At 36.3% G+C, this 15,728-nt stretch overlaps 1 protein-coding gene across 1 annotated transcript in view; it reads left to right on the top strand.

Moving 5' to 3' along the window:
* The window catches only part of MALRD1 (MAM and LDL receptor class A domain containing 1), a gene marked incomplete at both ends in the record, with an annotated part of 691,362 nt that overhangs the window by 248,544 nt on the left and 427,090 nt on the right, over nucleotides 1-15,728 (top strand). Inside the window, 2 exons of the mRNA XM_080918486.1 lie at nucleotides 13,221-13,397; nucleotides 15,448-15,610. Of these exons, the coding sequence (XP_080774612.1) occupies nucleotides 13,221-13,397; nucleotides 15,448-15,610 (340 nt within the window). The remainder of the gene's footprint in view (nucleotides 1-13,220; nucleotides 13,398-15,447; nucleotides 15,611-15,728) is intronic.

The following is a 15,728-nucleotide window of genomic DNA, read 5'->3' as shown; positions in this document are numbered from 1 at the left end:
GAGAGCATGGCAACATTCAGGTAGACATGGTGCAGGAGGAGCTGAGAGTTCTATACCTTCATCCAAAGGAAGCCAGGAACAGACTAAGAATCCTCAGGCAGCTTGGAGGAAGGTCTCCAAGCCCACCCCCAGAGTGACACACTTCCTCAAACAAAGCCACAACTTCTACTAGTGCAACTCCTAGGGCCAAGCATATTCAAACCATCAGAGATTGTCACCTGAACCGAAGGTGTAAATGACGGGAAAAACGTAAGGATGAATATGAACTATGAGCATACGCAAACCATCATACCCCATAATTCATGTTCATCCTTAAGTTTTTCCATAGTTGAAAAATTATATGTTTTCTAACTCATTTATTTTACGAGTTGCTTTCCACAGCCTTAAGGGATATCCTGAAGATTCCAGAACTTACCATTTTGCTGAGATATTAGGCATACCTTTGCCTCCTTGACTGAAGCTGTCTGATTATAGTACAGTGTTTAATGTTAACAGGGAGGACATTCTTTAAAGGAGGAAGATACAAAATATGTATTATACAAACATGCCAACAGCAGCCTTTAATACTCATGGAAGATCACATGGGGCCCTGTCCCAGGAGCTTGAATTTCCCATCCTCCAGAAATGACAGTTAGGTTGTGGCTGCTTAAGCCCTCAGTCCTTGGTACTGTTTTCTGAGGATCTTCTTATGACAGAGGATGAGAAACAGGGCATTGTATGAAGCTGTACAAGTAGTTATGAGGGAAAATACTGCTTACTTCAACTCATAAAAACTCATATGGAATCATAGTAGTTCAGGTATGTATAGGGATGTGTAGTCTCCCTGAAGGCTTTGGGTCTAGTGAGTAAACTTTTTCTTTCCTCTGAGTCTTCTTCATCATGTCCTCCCTTTCTTCTTTCTTTTCTTTTAGCATAAGCATCTGAAGTCATTATTAAGTAATAATTCTTTAGTGTTTTTTTGGAATGATGCACACATTATTTTATGTTCTTAGAATATATTAATACTCAAAATCATTTATTCTCAAAGCAAATTTTGAGAAAGAGAAAAGATGATGATGTCAATAAAGTGAAAGCAGGTGTCTTTAAGCCTCTTCCGTCTGGAGTGTTTAAATCTCAGAACTTGTACACAATTCATGTCATTGTGTACAATTCATGTCAGATCACTAAGTTTCCCGCCTGCCATGAAATACTCATGTCCAGAAAGAAAAACAATCAAATAAATCAATAAATCAAAAAGAGTGCCCAGATGTGTGTTCTACAATAAATGCTAACGTAGTAGTCAAGGAGAGCTGGCATGGGTTTTAAATTTAGTCTCTGTATATGAAATGAGAATTACTTATTGCAAGTAGAGTTTTCTATAAATTTGTGTAATGCAAGGTGATGACAAGAAAAAGAAAGAATTTATGACCCAGTGACACCTAAGCTTTTACTCATCGAGCATATCCTAAGCCTGGAACACAAAATAAGGGTCTCTCTGGAAACCAACTTATTTTCAGTGGATGCCCAAAGTAGAGCTTACAGCACACACCTCAGTACAAAGTGTGTTTTCAACAAAACCGCAGGAATGAATCCTTCTCAGGAAAGGCATGACCCAAATTATGGTTATATTCATTGTTATTTGAAGTTTTATTTAAACATTTTAGGAAATGATCTACAAAGAAACTTTCCCTGATCGTTCAGTGAAGCATATTAAGGCAATCTGCTCATGGAATGTTCTGTAACATTCTTTAAGTCATTTCATATACCATAGTAATATTTCCATATACACAAGTAATATGCCCCACGGTCTCAGTGACTGTCAGGAGTTATTGAATCTTGTAAAGAGATAAATAATTACATAAAAAATTCTAGAGGAACAGAAGAGATCCAGGGACACAGGCCAGATGAGAAGGTGTTCCGAGTAGCCGGGGAGCAGAGACAAAGTGTGAGTCCCGCCCCCCACTTGGTTCAGGGAACTGTAAGCCTGCATTGGGCTGTCTGTTTCCAGCCGGAGGGCCTTGGGTGAAGAACAGGCACTCAGGCCATCTGCTACCAGGAACAGCAGATATTCAGGGACACGGGACTAGTAGGACAGTGTTCCGAATAGCTAAGTAGCTGGAGAACACAGAGGTCTGTTCTGAGCAAGCAGAAATTGCGCCCTCTACCAACCCCTCGCTTGTTTCACAGAAGCATGAACCCTGGTTTGGGCTGTCTGTTATCAGCCTTCGGCCCATGCATACAGAATAGATGCTCAGGCCATCTGCCACCAGAAACACGCAGAGATCCAGGGACACAGGCCAAGTACAATGAAGAGGCAAGAACCAATCACTGACAACAAGACCACATATAAACACAGACAATAAAATAAGATGGTAAGAGGAAAGCAAAAGAACGTACCCCAGGGAAACCAAGACAACCAGGCAACACTAGATCCCAGGTCTCCCATCACAGCAAACAGCAGAATGCCAAACACTCCAGAAAAAGAAGACTCAGACCTGAAATCATACCTCAAGATGATGATAGAGATCCTTAAATAAGAACGGGAGGAGAAGCATAAAGAATTAGAAGCTTTTAAAGAGGAAACAAGAAAAACACTCAAAGAACTGAAGGAACTAGAGTAAAACAGAACCAAAGAGATGAAGGAATAAAAGAAGGAATTTAAAACGACAATGGAAACAATAAAGAAAACACTAAAAGTGACAACACTAGAGGTAGAACATCTAAAAAAGAAATCAGGAGTCACAGATGCAAGCATTTCCAACAGACTATAAGAGATGGAAGAGGGAATCTCAGGAGCCAAAGACAATATTGAAAACATAGACAAAACAGTCAGAGAAGATGCAAAATCAAAAAGCTGCTAACCAAAAATGTCCAGGAGATCCAGGACACAATGAGAAGACCAAACCTAAGGATAATAGGAATAGAAGAGGGCAAAGACTATCAACTAAGAGGTACAGTAAATATCTTCAACAAAATCATGGAAGAAAACTTCCCCACCTATAAGAATGAGATGTACATGAGCATAAAACAAGCCTTCAGAACTCCAAATAGGGTGGACCAGAAAAGAAATTCTTTCCAACACATAATAGTCAAAACGCCAAGAATCCAAAGCAAAGAAAGAATACTAAAAGCAGTAAGGGGAAAAGGTCATGTAACATATAAAGGCGGACCAATCAGAATCAAACCCAATTTCTCAACGCAGACTATGAAAGATAGAAGATCCTGGACAGATATCATGCAGATCTAATGAGAGCACAAGTGTCAGCCCAAGCTGCCATATCCAGCAAAACTCTCAATCTCCATAGATGGAGAGACTAAGAAATTCTTAGACAAAACAAATTTACACAATATCTGATTACAAACCCAGCACTACAACGAATTATAGGTGGAAAACCCAATAGTACAAGATAAACTATATCCTATTAAAAATAAGAAAACACCTAAGCAAGAAAACCAAAAAAGAAAGAGAAGCAGGCACATTCTACCTCCAAAAGCAAAAATAGCATTAAACAGCAACCACTATTCCTTAATATCTGTTAAAATAAATGAACTCAATTACCCAATAAAAAGATATAGGCTATAAGACTGGATACATAAATAAAACCCAGCATTTCCCTGAATACAGGAAACTCATCTCAGAGACAAAGACAGAAGCTATCTCAGAGTAAAGGGTTGGGAAAAAAACTTCCAAGAAAATGGCCCCAAAAAGCAAGCTGGAGTGGCCATTCTAATATCGAATAGAGTAGATTTTCAACCAAAAGTTATCAAAAAAGTTAAAAAAGGACACTTTTTACTCATACAGGGGAAATTTGTCAGGAGAACTCTAAATCCTTAACATATATGTTCCAAATACTAAAGCACCCATATTCATAAAATAAACCCTACTAAAGCTCAAAAAATACATTGTACCCCACACAATAATAGTGGGAGACCTCAATACCCCATTCTCACCAATGGACAGATCATGGAAACAGAAACTGAACAAGGACACAGTAAAACAAGCAGAGGTTATGAACCAACTGGTATTAATAGATATCTACAGAACATATCATACTAAGACAAAAGAATATAACTTCTTCTCAGTACCCCATGGCACCTTCTCGAAAATTAACCACATAATTGGTCACAAAATGAGCCTCAATCGATATAAGAAGATTGAAATATTCCCATGCAACCTTTCAGATCACCATAGTCTAAGGCTGGTCTTTCATAATAACAAAGACAACAAAAAGCCCGTATGTTAATGGAAACTATACAATGCTCAATTAAATAAAAGCAGGTTCAAAGAAGAAACAAAGAAATAAATTAAAGATTTTCTCGAATTCAATGAAAACAAAACAAAATGTACCCAAACCTATGGGATGCAATGAAAGCAACACTGAGAGGAAAACTGATAGTTCTGAGTGCTTCAAAAAAGGAACTGGAGAGAGCATACAGTAGCAACCTTATATCACAATTAAAAGCTCTAGAACAAAAGGAAGTAGATACACCTAAGAGGATTAGACAGCAAGAAATAGTCAAATTTAGAGCAGAAATAGACCAAATAGAAACAAAAAGAAACATTCAAAGAATCAACAAAACCAAGAACTGGTCCTTTGAGAAAAATAATAACATTGATAAACCCTTGGCCAGACTAACAAGAGGGCAAAGAGAAAGTATTCAAATTAACAAAACCAGAAATGAAAGTGGAGACATAAAAATCAAAACTGAGGAAATTCAAAAAATCATCGGATCTTACTATAAAAGCCTATACTCAACAAAGGTGGAAATATGGAGGAAATGGATGAATTCCTAGACAGATACAAGATACTAAAGAAAACCAGGACCAGGTAAACCATCTAAATAATCCCATAACACGTAAAGAAATAGAAGAAGTCATCAAAAACATCCCAACCAAAAAAAGGCCAGGTCCATATGGGTTCAGTGCAGAATTTTATCAGACATTTATTGATGACATAATACCAATACTCTCTAAACTATTCCACAAAATAGAATCAGATGGAATACTACCTAACTCATTTTTGAGGCTACAATAACCCTCATTCAGAAACCACTCAAAGACTATACAAGGAAAGAGAACTACAGTCCAATCACACTTATGAACATTGATGCAAAAATACTCAACAAAATCTTTGCAAACCAAATCCAAGAACACATCAAAACGATCATTCATCATGACCAAGTAGGCTTCATCCCTGGGATGCAATGATGGTTTAATATATGGAAATCCATCAATGTAATCCACCATATAAACAAACTCAAAGAAAAAAATAACATGGTCCTCTCACTAGATGGTGAGAAATCATTCAGCAAAATTCAACACTCCTTCATTTTAAAAGTCTTGGAAAGAACAGGAATCTATGGTCCATACCTAAACATAATAAAAGCAATATACAGCAAACCAACAGCCAACATCAAACTTAATGTTGGGAAAGTTGAAACAATCCCACTAAAATTAGGAACTTGACAAGGCTGCCCACTTTCTCCCTACCTACTCAACCTAGTACTAGATGTCCTGGCCAGAGCAATTAGACAGCAAAAGGCAATCAAAGGGATAAAAATTGGAAAGGAAGAAGTAAAAACATCACTATTTGCAGATGACATAATAGTGTACTTAAGTGCCCATATATCCACCATATATCATCCTGAGTGAGATAACCCAGTCACAAAAGAACAGTCAGAATATGCAGTCACTGATAATTGGATTCTAAACCTAAAAAGCTCTGAACACCCCAGAAACAACTCACAGACTATATGAAGTTCAAGAAAAAGAAGAAAAAAAACTAGAAAATAAAAACCAATTATGCTCCAAGAAAACTTTGACTAATTCCTAGTTACATCCTATTTTACATGTACTTTTTGCTCATTGTAACTAGTTAGATCTTAATGTACACTATCAAAGCTTAAAAAATACAAGCATTGACAAAAATGTATTTGTATACTTTTATGCAAAAATGCTTTAAATTTGTACATTTATCTTTGTTTTTTTTTAAAATAAAGTTGCTCAAAAAAATTTTAAAAAAGAAAAATAAGAATTCTAGCTAATTTTCGTTAACTTAACACAAACTAGAATCACTTAGGTAACAAGAACCTTTTCCACTTTATTGAGAAATAGCCTATACTAGACTGGCTATTGGATAGGCCTATGGAACATCTGTTGATTAATGATTTATATGGGAGGATCCAGCCTACTGTGGGTGGTGCCACTCATAGATAGGAAGTGGGCTTACATTCTATAAAGAATATAACTGAGAAAGTCAATAAGGGCCATTCTTTCGTAGTCTCTGCTTCACTTCCTGGCTCCAGATTCCTGTCTTGGCTTCCCTGATGATTGGCTAAAAAGTGTAAGCCAATTAAACTCTTTTTAGCCCAGTTGCCTTTGATCATGCTGTTTATAACAACAGCAGAGAAGCAAAAGAGGACAGAATGATCATATTTATATGCATATACATGTGGACATAGGCAATATAGATTGCTCCATCATTTTCTTTTTAACTTATCTAAATATTGCCCTCCTGACCACCATCCCCCCAGATGGAGACTGGTATTTATTCTTATGTTCTTCTGGCCCTTTCTTCTGTCTCTTCCTACACATGATCTTGATCTCTCCATTCCCCTTCTTATCCTCCCTCATTCTAAGTTTCCTCCCTCCATCTGCCTTTTGTGACCGTTTTACTCCCCCCTCCAAGTGAGATTCAACCATCATCTCTTTGTCATTCTTCTAGTTTAGCTATTTTGGGTCTGTGGAGTGTATTGTTGGTATTCTGTACTTTACAGGCAGTATCCAGTTATATGTGAGCACAACCCGTGCATGTCCTTTTGTGTCTGTTACCTCACTCAGGATGATATTTTCTATTTCTATTAAATGCCTGCAAAATTTATGATTTTCTTGTTTTTGATAACTGAATAGTATTCTATTGTGTAAAGAAACCACATTTTTAGTATCCATCCTTCAGTTGAGAATGGGCAGCTTTGTCTTATCCCTAATTTTAGTGAAATTGCTTTAAGTTTTTCTTCACTTAATTTGATATTGGCTACTGGCTTGTGTGTATATACACACATACGCACACATACACACACATAATTTAGATAAGTGACTTATATATCTAATCTTTCCAAGACTGTTAGCATGAAGGGTGTTAAATTTTGTTAAAGGCTTTTTGAGCATCTAAGTTGATGATCATGTGCTTTTTTTCTTTCAATTTATTTATGTGTTTGAGTACATTGCTGAATGATAATATATTGAGTCATTGCAGCATTGTTGGGATGAAGCCTACTTGATCATTGTAAATTATTTTTGATGTGTTCTTAAATTCACTTTCTGAAAATTTTACTGTATATTTTTGCATTGGTGTACATAAGACAAATTGGTTTGAAATTTACTTCCTTTGTTAAGTGTTTGGTTCATGTATCAGGGTAAATGTGGACTCATATAATGAGAGGCAGAATTCCTTCTTCTTCTATTGTGTGGAATAATTTAAGGAGTGCTAATATTAACTTTTCTTTGAAAGTGTCGTAGAATTATGCACTACAAGTGACTGGCACTATTTTTTTAAAGAATAAATTGCAGCTTGTATTTCCTTGTGGGTTTCAGGACTGTTTAGTTTACCCGATCTTGATTTCTATTTGTTTAATAAGTAATATGTGCTTTAAAAATATTTTTTTTAGATTTTTCAATTATGTAGAGTACAGGTTTTTGAAATAAGACCTATTGATTTTGTGAATTTCCTCAATTTCTGTTCTTATGTTTTCCATTTTAATTCTAATTTTGTTAATATAGATAATTTTGTTAATATAGATAACTCTGAGTTAGTTTGGCTGAGGGTTTGTCTTGTCTTCTTGATTTTCTCAAAGAACCAGCTCTTAATTTTGTTGATTATTTGTATCATTCTTTTTGTTTCTACTTGGTTGATTTCAGCCTTGGGTTTGTCTATTTCTTGTGATCTATTCTTCTTGGGTGTATTTGCTTGTTTCTGTTCTAGAGCTTTCAAGTGTGCTGTTAAGTTGCTAATAGGAGTTATTTCCAATTTCTTCATGAGGGCACTTACTGCTATTAACTTTCCTCACTGTGTCTCATAAGTTTAGATATGGTATGCTTTCATTTTCATTGACTTCGAGACAGTCTTTAATTTCTTTCTTTATTTCTTTTCCGGCCAAGTTATTCTTGAATAAAGAGTTGTTCAGTTCCATGCAAGTGTAAACTTTCGGTTATGTCTGTTGTTGCTGAGGTTCAATTTTAGTCCACAGTGAGCTCATAGTAACAAGATTTTCTGTATTTGTTGATACTTACTTTGTGTCTGTTTATATGGTCAGTTTTCAAGAAGGTTCCATGAGGTATTGAAAAGAGTATTTTCTTTTGATTTAGGGTAAAATGTTCTGTAGATATCTGTTAGGTCTATTTGTTTTCTAACTTCCATTAATTTCACCTTGTCACTATTTAGTTTCTGTCTCAATGCCCTGTCCATTGGTGAGACTGGGGTGTCAAAGTCCCTCACTATTATTGTGTGGGGTTAGTATGTAATTTAAGATTTAATAATGTTTTTATTAATGTAGACGAGCTTCCATTTTGGGTATAGATGTTCAGAATTAAGTCATTTCCTTGGTTTATTATTTTCTTTCATGAGTATAATGTGTCTTTCCACACCCCTTTTGATTGCTTGTCATTAAAAGTCAATTTTATTAAATATTATAATTGCTACTCCAGCTTGTTTCTTGAGATCATTTGCTTGCAAAACCTTTTGCAATTCTTACCTCTGAGGTAGTGTCTATCTTTGATGCTGAGGTTATTTTATATCCAGCAGAATGTTGTATCCTGTTTATGTATACAGTCTGTTATCTGTGCATTGATGAATTGAGTCCATTAATGTTGAGGGATATTAATGACCATTGATGTTTAGTTCCTGTCATCTTGATATTGGTGGTTGGTATTCTCTCTTTGCGTGTGTGTGTGTGTGTGTGTGTGTGTGTGTGTGTGTGTGTGTTCTTTTGATTTTGCTGGTGTGGAGTTATCTATTTCTTGTGTTTTGGAACATATATATTTTTCTTTGTGTTTTGGAAAACTCCTTGTGGTGGAGTTTTCCTTCTTATATTCCCTGCAGGGCTAGATTAGCAGAAATATATAGTTTGAATTTTTTTTTCATGTATTACCTGGTTTTCTTTATCTATGGTGTCCAAAGGTTTTTCTGGGTGTAGTAGTCTAAGCTGATTTCTGTAGTCACTTGGGTCTGCAAGATATCTGTCTAGGACCTTCTGATTTTTAGTATCTCTGTTGTGAATTCTGGTATAATTCTGATAGGTCTGCCTTCCTATGTTATGTTGCCTTTATTGTTGCAACTTTTAACATTCTTTCTTTGCTCTGTACATTTAGTGTTTGGGTTATTATGTAGTAGGAGCATTTTTCTTATCTGGTCCAATCTATTTGGTATACCATAAGTAATTTGTATGTTTATAGCCATCTCCTTCTTTAGATTAGGGGGATTTTCTTCAATTATTTTGTTGAAAATATTTTCTGGGCCTTTGAGCTGGGAATCTTCTCCATCTTCTATTCCAATTATTATTAGATTAGGTCTTTTTATAGTGTCTCAAATTTCCTGGACATTTTGTTTTAGAAATTTTTCAGTTTGTCATTTTCCGTGAAGAATGTGTCAATTTCTTCTATTATATTTTCTGTGCCTGAGATTCGCTCTTTCTCTTTTTTATTTTTTCAGAATTGATCTAATTTAATTTTATTACTTTTTTTATTCATTCCATTCATTTATTTCTTAAATGATATCTCACTTCCTGAATAACCCTCCACAAGCGACCCATTCCACAAGCTCCTTCTTCTCCCTCCCCTTTGCCTCTCTGAGGGTGTTTCCTTACCCATCCATATTTTCCTGCCCCTGTTCTTCAGCATCACCCTAGGATAGGTCATCAAACCTTTATTGGATCAAGGGCTTTCCTTCCTATTGATATCAGTCAAGGCCATTCTCTGCTAGCTATGTATCTAGAGCCATGGATCCCTTCCTATATACACTTTGGTTGGTGGTCTAGTTCCTGAGAGCACTGGTTAGTTTAGCCAGCTGATATTGTTTTCTTTTAGGGTTTTAATCCCCTTAGCTCCTCCAGTCTTTCCACCAGCTCCCTCACCAGGGTCCCTGAGCTCAGTTTGATAATTGACTCCATGCATCCACATATACAGATAGGTATTGATGATGAACATCCCAAGGAGCAGTCATACCATATTCCTGTCAGCAAGTGCTTTTTGGCAATGGCCACGGTGTTGTGTTTGGTGCTGCAGACAGAATGGGTCCCCAGGTGGGGTAGTCCCTGAAAAGCCCTTCCTTCAGTCTCTATTCATTTTTTGTTCCTATTCTTCCTTTGTACAGGAACATTTCTGGGTTAAAATCTATGAGATGGGTGTGTAGCTCCATCCCACCACCAGGAACTGTGTCTATCTAGTGGAGCTCCTTTCTACAGGTTCTAGCTCCTATTTGGGTCCTGAAAGCATCTTGTTTTCCTGGCATCTGGGACCCTCAAGTGAAGGTATAAAGGGTCAGGAAATCTAGATTCTCACTTTTACCTCTTGTAATATGTTGATAATGCTTGCATCTGTAGTTCCTGTTCCCCTTTCAAGGTTTTTTAGGTCCAGGGTTGCCCCAGTCTGTGTTTTCTTTGTTGTGCCTATTTCTTCTTCCTGGCTTTGCCCAGTTTTATTTTTTCTATGCATCATTTTCTTCAGTACTGAGTTTATTTTAAAATATTGGGAAATTTAATCTGTCATCTTCCATATACTACCTTAAATGTCTCAGAGAGTCAGTTATAAAACCAAGTACAGTATGAGGCAATTCTTAAATTTTCAACAATACCCAAAATACCAAGTCACATTGATCCTAGTTGTTTAATATAGATAAGCTTTTTGTTTTGCTTTGCCCAGAATCTTTGCATTGACTTATTACTTTCCTGCGTGACAGAAATCATGGAAGTCTTTCGGTTTCTTTATATATAAGCGGCCACCAGTATATCCTCAGAAACAATGCTGAAAGATCTTGACATAGGAATCTCATATCTTACTATTGCTCCACAGCTTCTTATATTTACTCCAGACTTATAAATTTTTCTCAAGTGACTTTTGTCAACTGGTATCTGCAAGTTTTCAACTTATATTTTTAATGTCTCAATAGTGTTCATTCTTATCATAAAAATGCACTCATGCCAAACCCTCATTATATTTAAAACAAAGCAAAAAGAACAATCTAGTCTACCCGTCTTCTGCCACACAGGTTATCTTTTCATTGTGTAAAGACTTCCTATCCTTCACTCTTAGTCTCACATTGCCAAGAATTGTTTTTTACTTCCACTATCTTATATATGTTCTTCAAGTATGCAGTGAAATATTTCACCTACTTATTTGTTGCTGCACTGATATTCATTCATGCCTCTACTCATTGGCTCCTCCATACTTTCACTAGCCTATGACTGTGAGCATGTCCCCCATATACCAGACTTGGAGTTGTGCTGGGGATGTAGGTTAAATGGACAAGTGTGCAAAGAACCATTTTTCCATCATCATGGAATTAGTGCAATGTATATTTGATGCTACTGCCCAATAATAAAAAATTTTTGCAGGAAAATTTGATTGTGGGTTGTGTTGGGATTTTGTAAACCTAACCCCTCAATTACCTTGCAGTAGCTAGGTATGCTCCACCCCAGAGAACTGACACTATAAAAGGAGCTGCTTGCCCCTCCTCTCTCTCTTGCTCTTGCTCTCTTGCAGCCTTGCCCTCCCATCCCTACCCTTAATCTTCCCCTTGCCTTCTCCTCTCTCTCTCCATCTGCTCATGTCCAGCCTCTACTCCTCTATTCCTCTCCCCTCTCTCTCTCTCTGGCTCTACTCCCCTCTTAACTCTCCCATGACCTGAATAAATTCTGTTCTGTACTATACTGTCATGTGGCTGGTCTTTCAGGGGGAAGGGATTCCCAACATGGGTCCCTCAGAGGCATCTCCCTGTCCTCAGGCCTCATCGCACTTCCATGGGCCATATGCCCCCGACTCTCTTCATCCTTTCCCTAACAATGGTGCTTAAACCCGGGACATCATCCTTCTAACATTGGTGCTCCATGACTTTTCCTTTTAGGTTGCGCTGATGTTGTTTAGATTTTAATGTTAATTCTGCTTCCTCAAGAAGGACTGTCCCCCTATGAGAAGTAGGTCATACACTCACCTAATGTTTTCTCCATTCTGACTGGTCAAATAAAGGCTAGAACCAATGTTAGGGAAGGTGGGATGGATGGTCTCAGAAGGGAGTAGAGAAAGAGAACAATAAAGAGAGAGAGTGAGAGAGAGAGAGAGAGATAGATAGATAGATAGAGAGAGAGAGAGAGAGAGAGAGAGAGAGAGAGAGAGAGAGAGAGAGAGAGAGCAAGAGGAGGTGGAAGGAAGATGGAACAGAACCGTATACACAAGCAGAAAGGAGTCTCATAGCTTGGGTTTAAACTAGTAAAGTGATAGATCAATCTAGGAATATAGCTTTAAATAGAATAACTGTTTGTGTATCTTTTTGATACAGGCTTATTGGGGTAAGAAATTACCACAATGGACTTTGCTTTATCGGCCATTGAGTGATGCAGAATTGTCACTAGAATGTTTTATCAAATTACATAATTCAAAATTAATAAACTTCTATAAATATGTTTCCATTTTGATAAGAAGACATAAACTTACTTTTGAAATTTACTTTTAACAAAATAAAAAATTCTTAAAGTTGGGATCTGCCCTACAAGCTTGAACCAACAAAAATAACAAAAACTAAATTTATGGGACCCGTGAAAGAATGAAATTGCGTGTCTTTTCTGTTTATTTGTATGTTTCGTTGGTTGGTTGGTTTTATGTATTACATTTGAAGGTAAGTCCTTGAATCTGTCTCCAGATACTAGCATTGACCACTGTGTTGACTCCTATTTTTTTCTAAGCCATTTTCTTTGGATTTTTTTTTTGTTTGACTTCGAATAACCTTTTCTTTTAAATCATTCTCATGTATCAAATCTTTTGCCTACTTTTGTGATTAAAAAAATATTCAATCTTTCTGCCTTTGCTAAGACAGAATCCTGTTTAAAATGCTTAAATGAATTTAACAAAGCAATGCACACTACCAAACATTTTTCTTAGACTAAATGCATTGCATAATTAGAAATGTCAACTTTGAAAATCATTTCAAATAACTACATGACTACATGACATCTTCATCTTATTTCTCCCCCAGATAAATTGCCAATGGACACTCCAAGTCCACCAGAAATTTCAGTTCCAGAGACCTTGCCTCCAAACAACTGCACAGATGATCAGTTTGTCTGTAGGTCTAACGGTCAGTGTGTTGAGAAAGTTCAGAAATGTGACTTCAGATTCAACTGCATTGACAAATCAGATGAGTCAACTTGTGGTATGTGAATTCCTAACTTTTGTATAATTTAGATATAAAACTACTGTTTTTGTGAACTTTAGTACTTCTGCCTCCATGCCCACGTTAGGTATTCCTGCATTATCAAGTGAGAAGTTCTTAGAAATGGGACACTTTAATACTCTTAGATTAATGTTTTCAAATCTTTTCCTAGACAAATTCACACAACAATAAAGCATACTGTAGCAAATATCTTGTATTCATAAGAAGAGTAACTTTAACACATAAGACATGTTTTTTTGTCTTGGTGAAATACGGCTCTTGTTTATAGCTACAAGCTAATTCAAATGTCTTCTTAAATGGATCAGTTGAAAATTATTAATTTACAATAGAACATTACAGTCAAAGATGCAGGTGAAAGAAGCAAGATTAACACATGCCTGAAAAATGAAACACAAACTCAGACAGAGCAAATGCTTTAAAGAATCTCTTCTTTCTATGCTCTGTATATGAATTTATCACACTGCAGAATCATTCATAGTATTAAGGGTTACAAACATGCCAATGGCAAAGCATAGAGAAACTGACATCTGTCCTCATCGGTGTGTTAAGTAGTCCTAGGATTTAATATATCTAATGAGAATAGAATTATTTCTCTTAACTCAGAAAAAGTCATACTCAATGTGAGACTATAATACTAATCTAGGCTAAACCAGCATACATTCTAAGCTAGTGCATTGCATATTGCACAGTTCACACAAAGGAACAGTTTTTGTCATTTCAACAATGAAAATAACAGGCATTAAGTCATAAAGACCATCACAAGATAACTAAACACAACATATATTAATATCAGAGTTTAACATTTCAATGCAATGAATCGCTGCACAATTAAAAAAAAAAAAAGAGGGATGATTTACAGTGATGATTCCTTGTCAGATTTTGTAGCAACATATGTATTTAAAGTTTCATCTGTGATATTTCTCAACTGTTAATACATTTGGAAACTGGGTCAATGTCAGGTTTTCTACAAAGTCCATAATAGTCCATTGAGTTGATTTTATTTTGACTTAAGTAATAGTGATTTTAACATAGTTGGATACTTATACACATTTAGCAAGAGAAGAAAGAGAAAAAAGATAGAGAAATTATTTAGAAAACATTGCCTCATGAAAATCAATGGAGTTGTAATTTTTTTATATTAGAATACAATCATCACAAGAATCTTATAAACATTCAAGGCATTGAGACCAAAATAAATGATTATAAGCCACATGACGTTGAAGGCAATTGCTTTCACTGACATCGTAAGGGAATGAGTCAAAGTTAAGTAGTATATTATCTTGGACAAGGAAAAGGTCACAGCTCAGAGGTCATGCAGGCAGCAGAAGTGCTGAGTGGGAAGAGATAGAAGAAAAATGCTTTAGGAACTAATTAACATCTCACCTCCTAGAGAGAGGACACTGTTAATGTATGCATTTATTCACATATTTTACTTTCTGTGGAGATTCAAATAAATTGAAACTCAATTTTTAAATATTTTTCTTGTGATTATATAGAACATTTGCCTAAATATTTTATCAGTGCTTCAAAAGTATTTTTGAAAGATAGGGAGGAGGTGTAGTTGGTAAAGGACTCGCTAAATAAGCATGAAAATCAATGTAAGCTTAATGCCCAGAACCTACATTAAAGCAAGGCATGACAGATTGGTCCTGTAAGCCCAGAGATCCAGAGATGGAATGCTTAAGACTCATTGAGCCGTGCTCGCCAGCTGTCCTCATCTGATCGGTAAATAGCAGGATAAATGCAAGATATTGCCTCAAAACAATAGGTTGTACAGCATCTGAGAAACAAGACACAAGGGGGATTTGTAGCATGAAAGCGCAAAAACATATGCACACACACAGAAACTCATACACACACACACAGGAACACATGCACACACAGAAACATGCACATGCACACTCACCTTTTGCTGTATGATTTTTTTTAAACAAAACATAAGAAAGTGTTACAGAGTCTACAGAGTATAAACTTCCCCTTCTTGGTCATTGTTATCAGCTCATCTTGTCTTTGTTGTTCTTTTTTCAAGTACTGGAGATCTGTACTTTTGAAGAGAGAAACCTATGTAAATGGTACCAATCGACTCCAGCAAAATCACACCATGATTCAAATACATTCAGATGGGGACTCGGGAATGGGATTGGTATTCATCACGGGGAAGAAAACCACAGGCCATCAGTAGATCACACAACGTAAGTAACTACATATTTTTGAAATCTTTCTTAGGAGACATTGCTCTGACACACTTCAACCAAGGTCAGTGTTATTGTAGAGATTATTGTAGTGCCTAAGACACAAGAGAGTTGAATG

This window comes from Micromys minutus (assembly GCF_963924665.1).
Source record: "Micromys minutus genome assembly, chromosome: 6".
Classification (NCBI taxonomy): domain Eukaryota; kingdom Metazoa; phylum Chordata; class Mammalia; order Rodentia; family Muridae; genus Micromys; species Micromys minutus.
The sequence above is the reverse complement of the archived record's forward strand: the minus strand, read 5'-3'. Positions and strand labels throughout refer to the sequence as shown.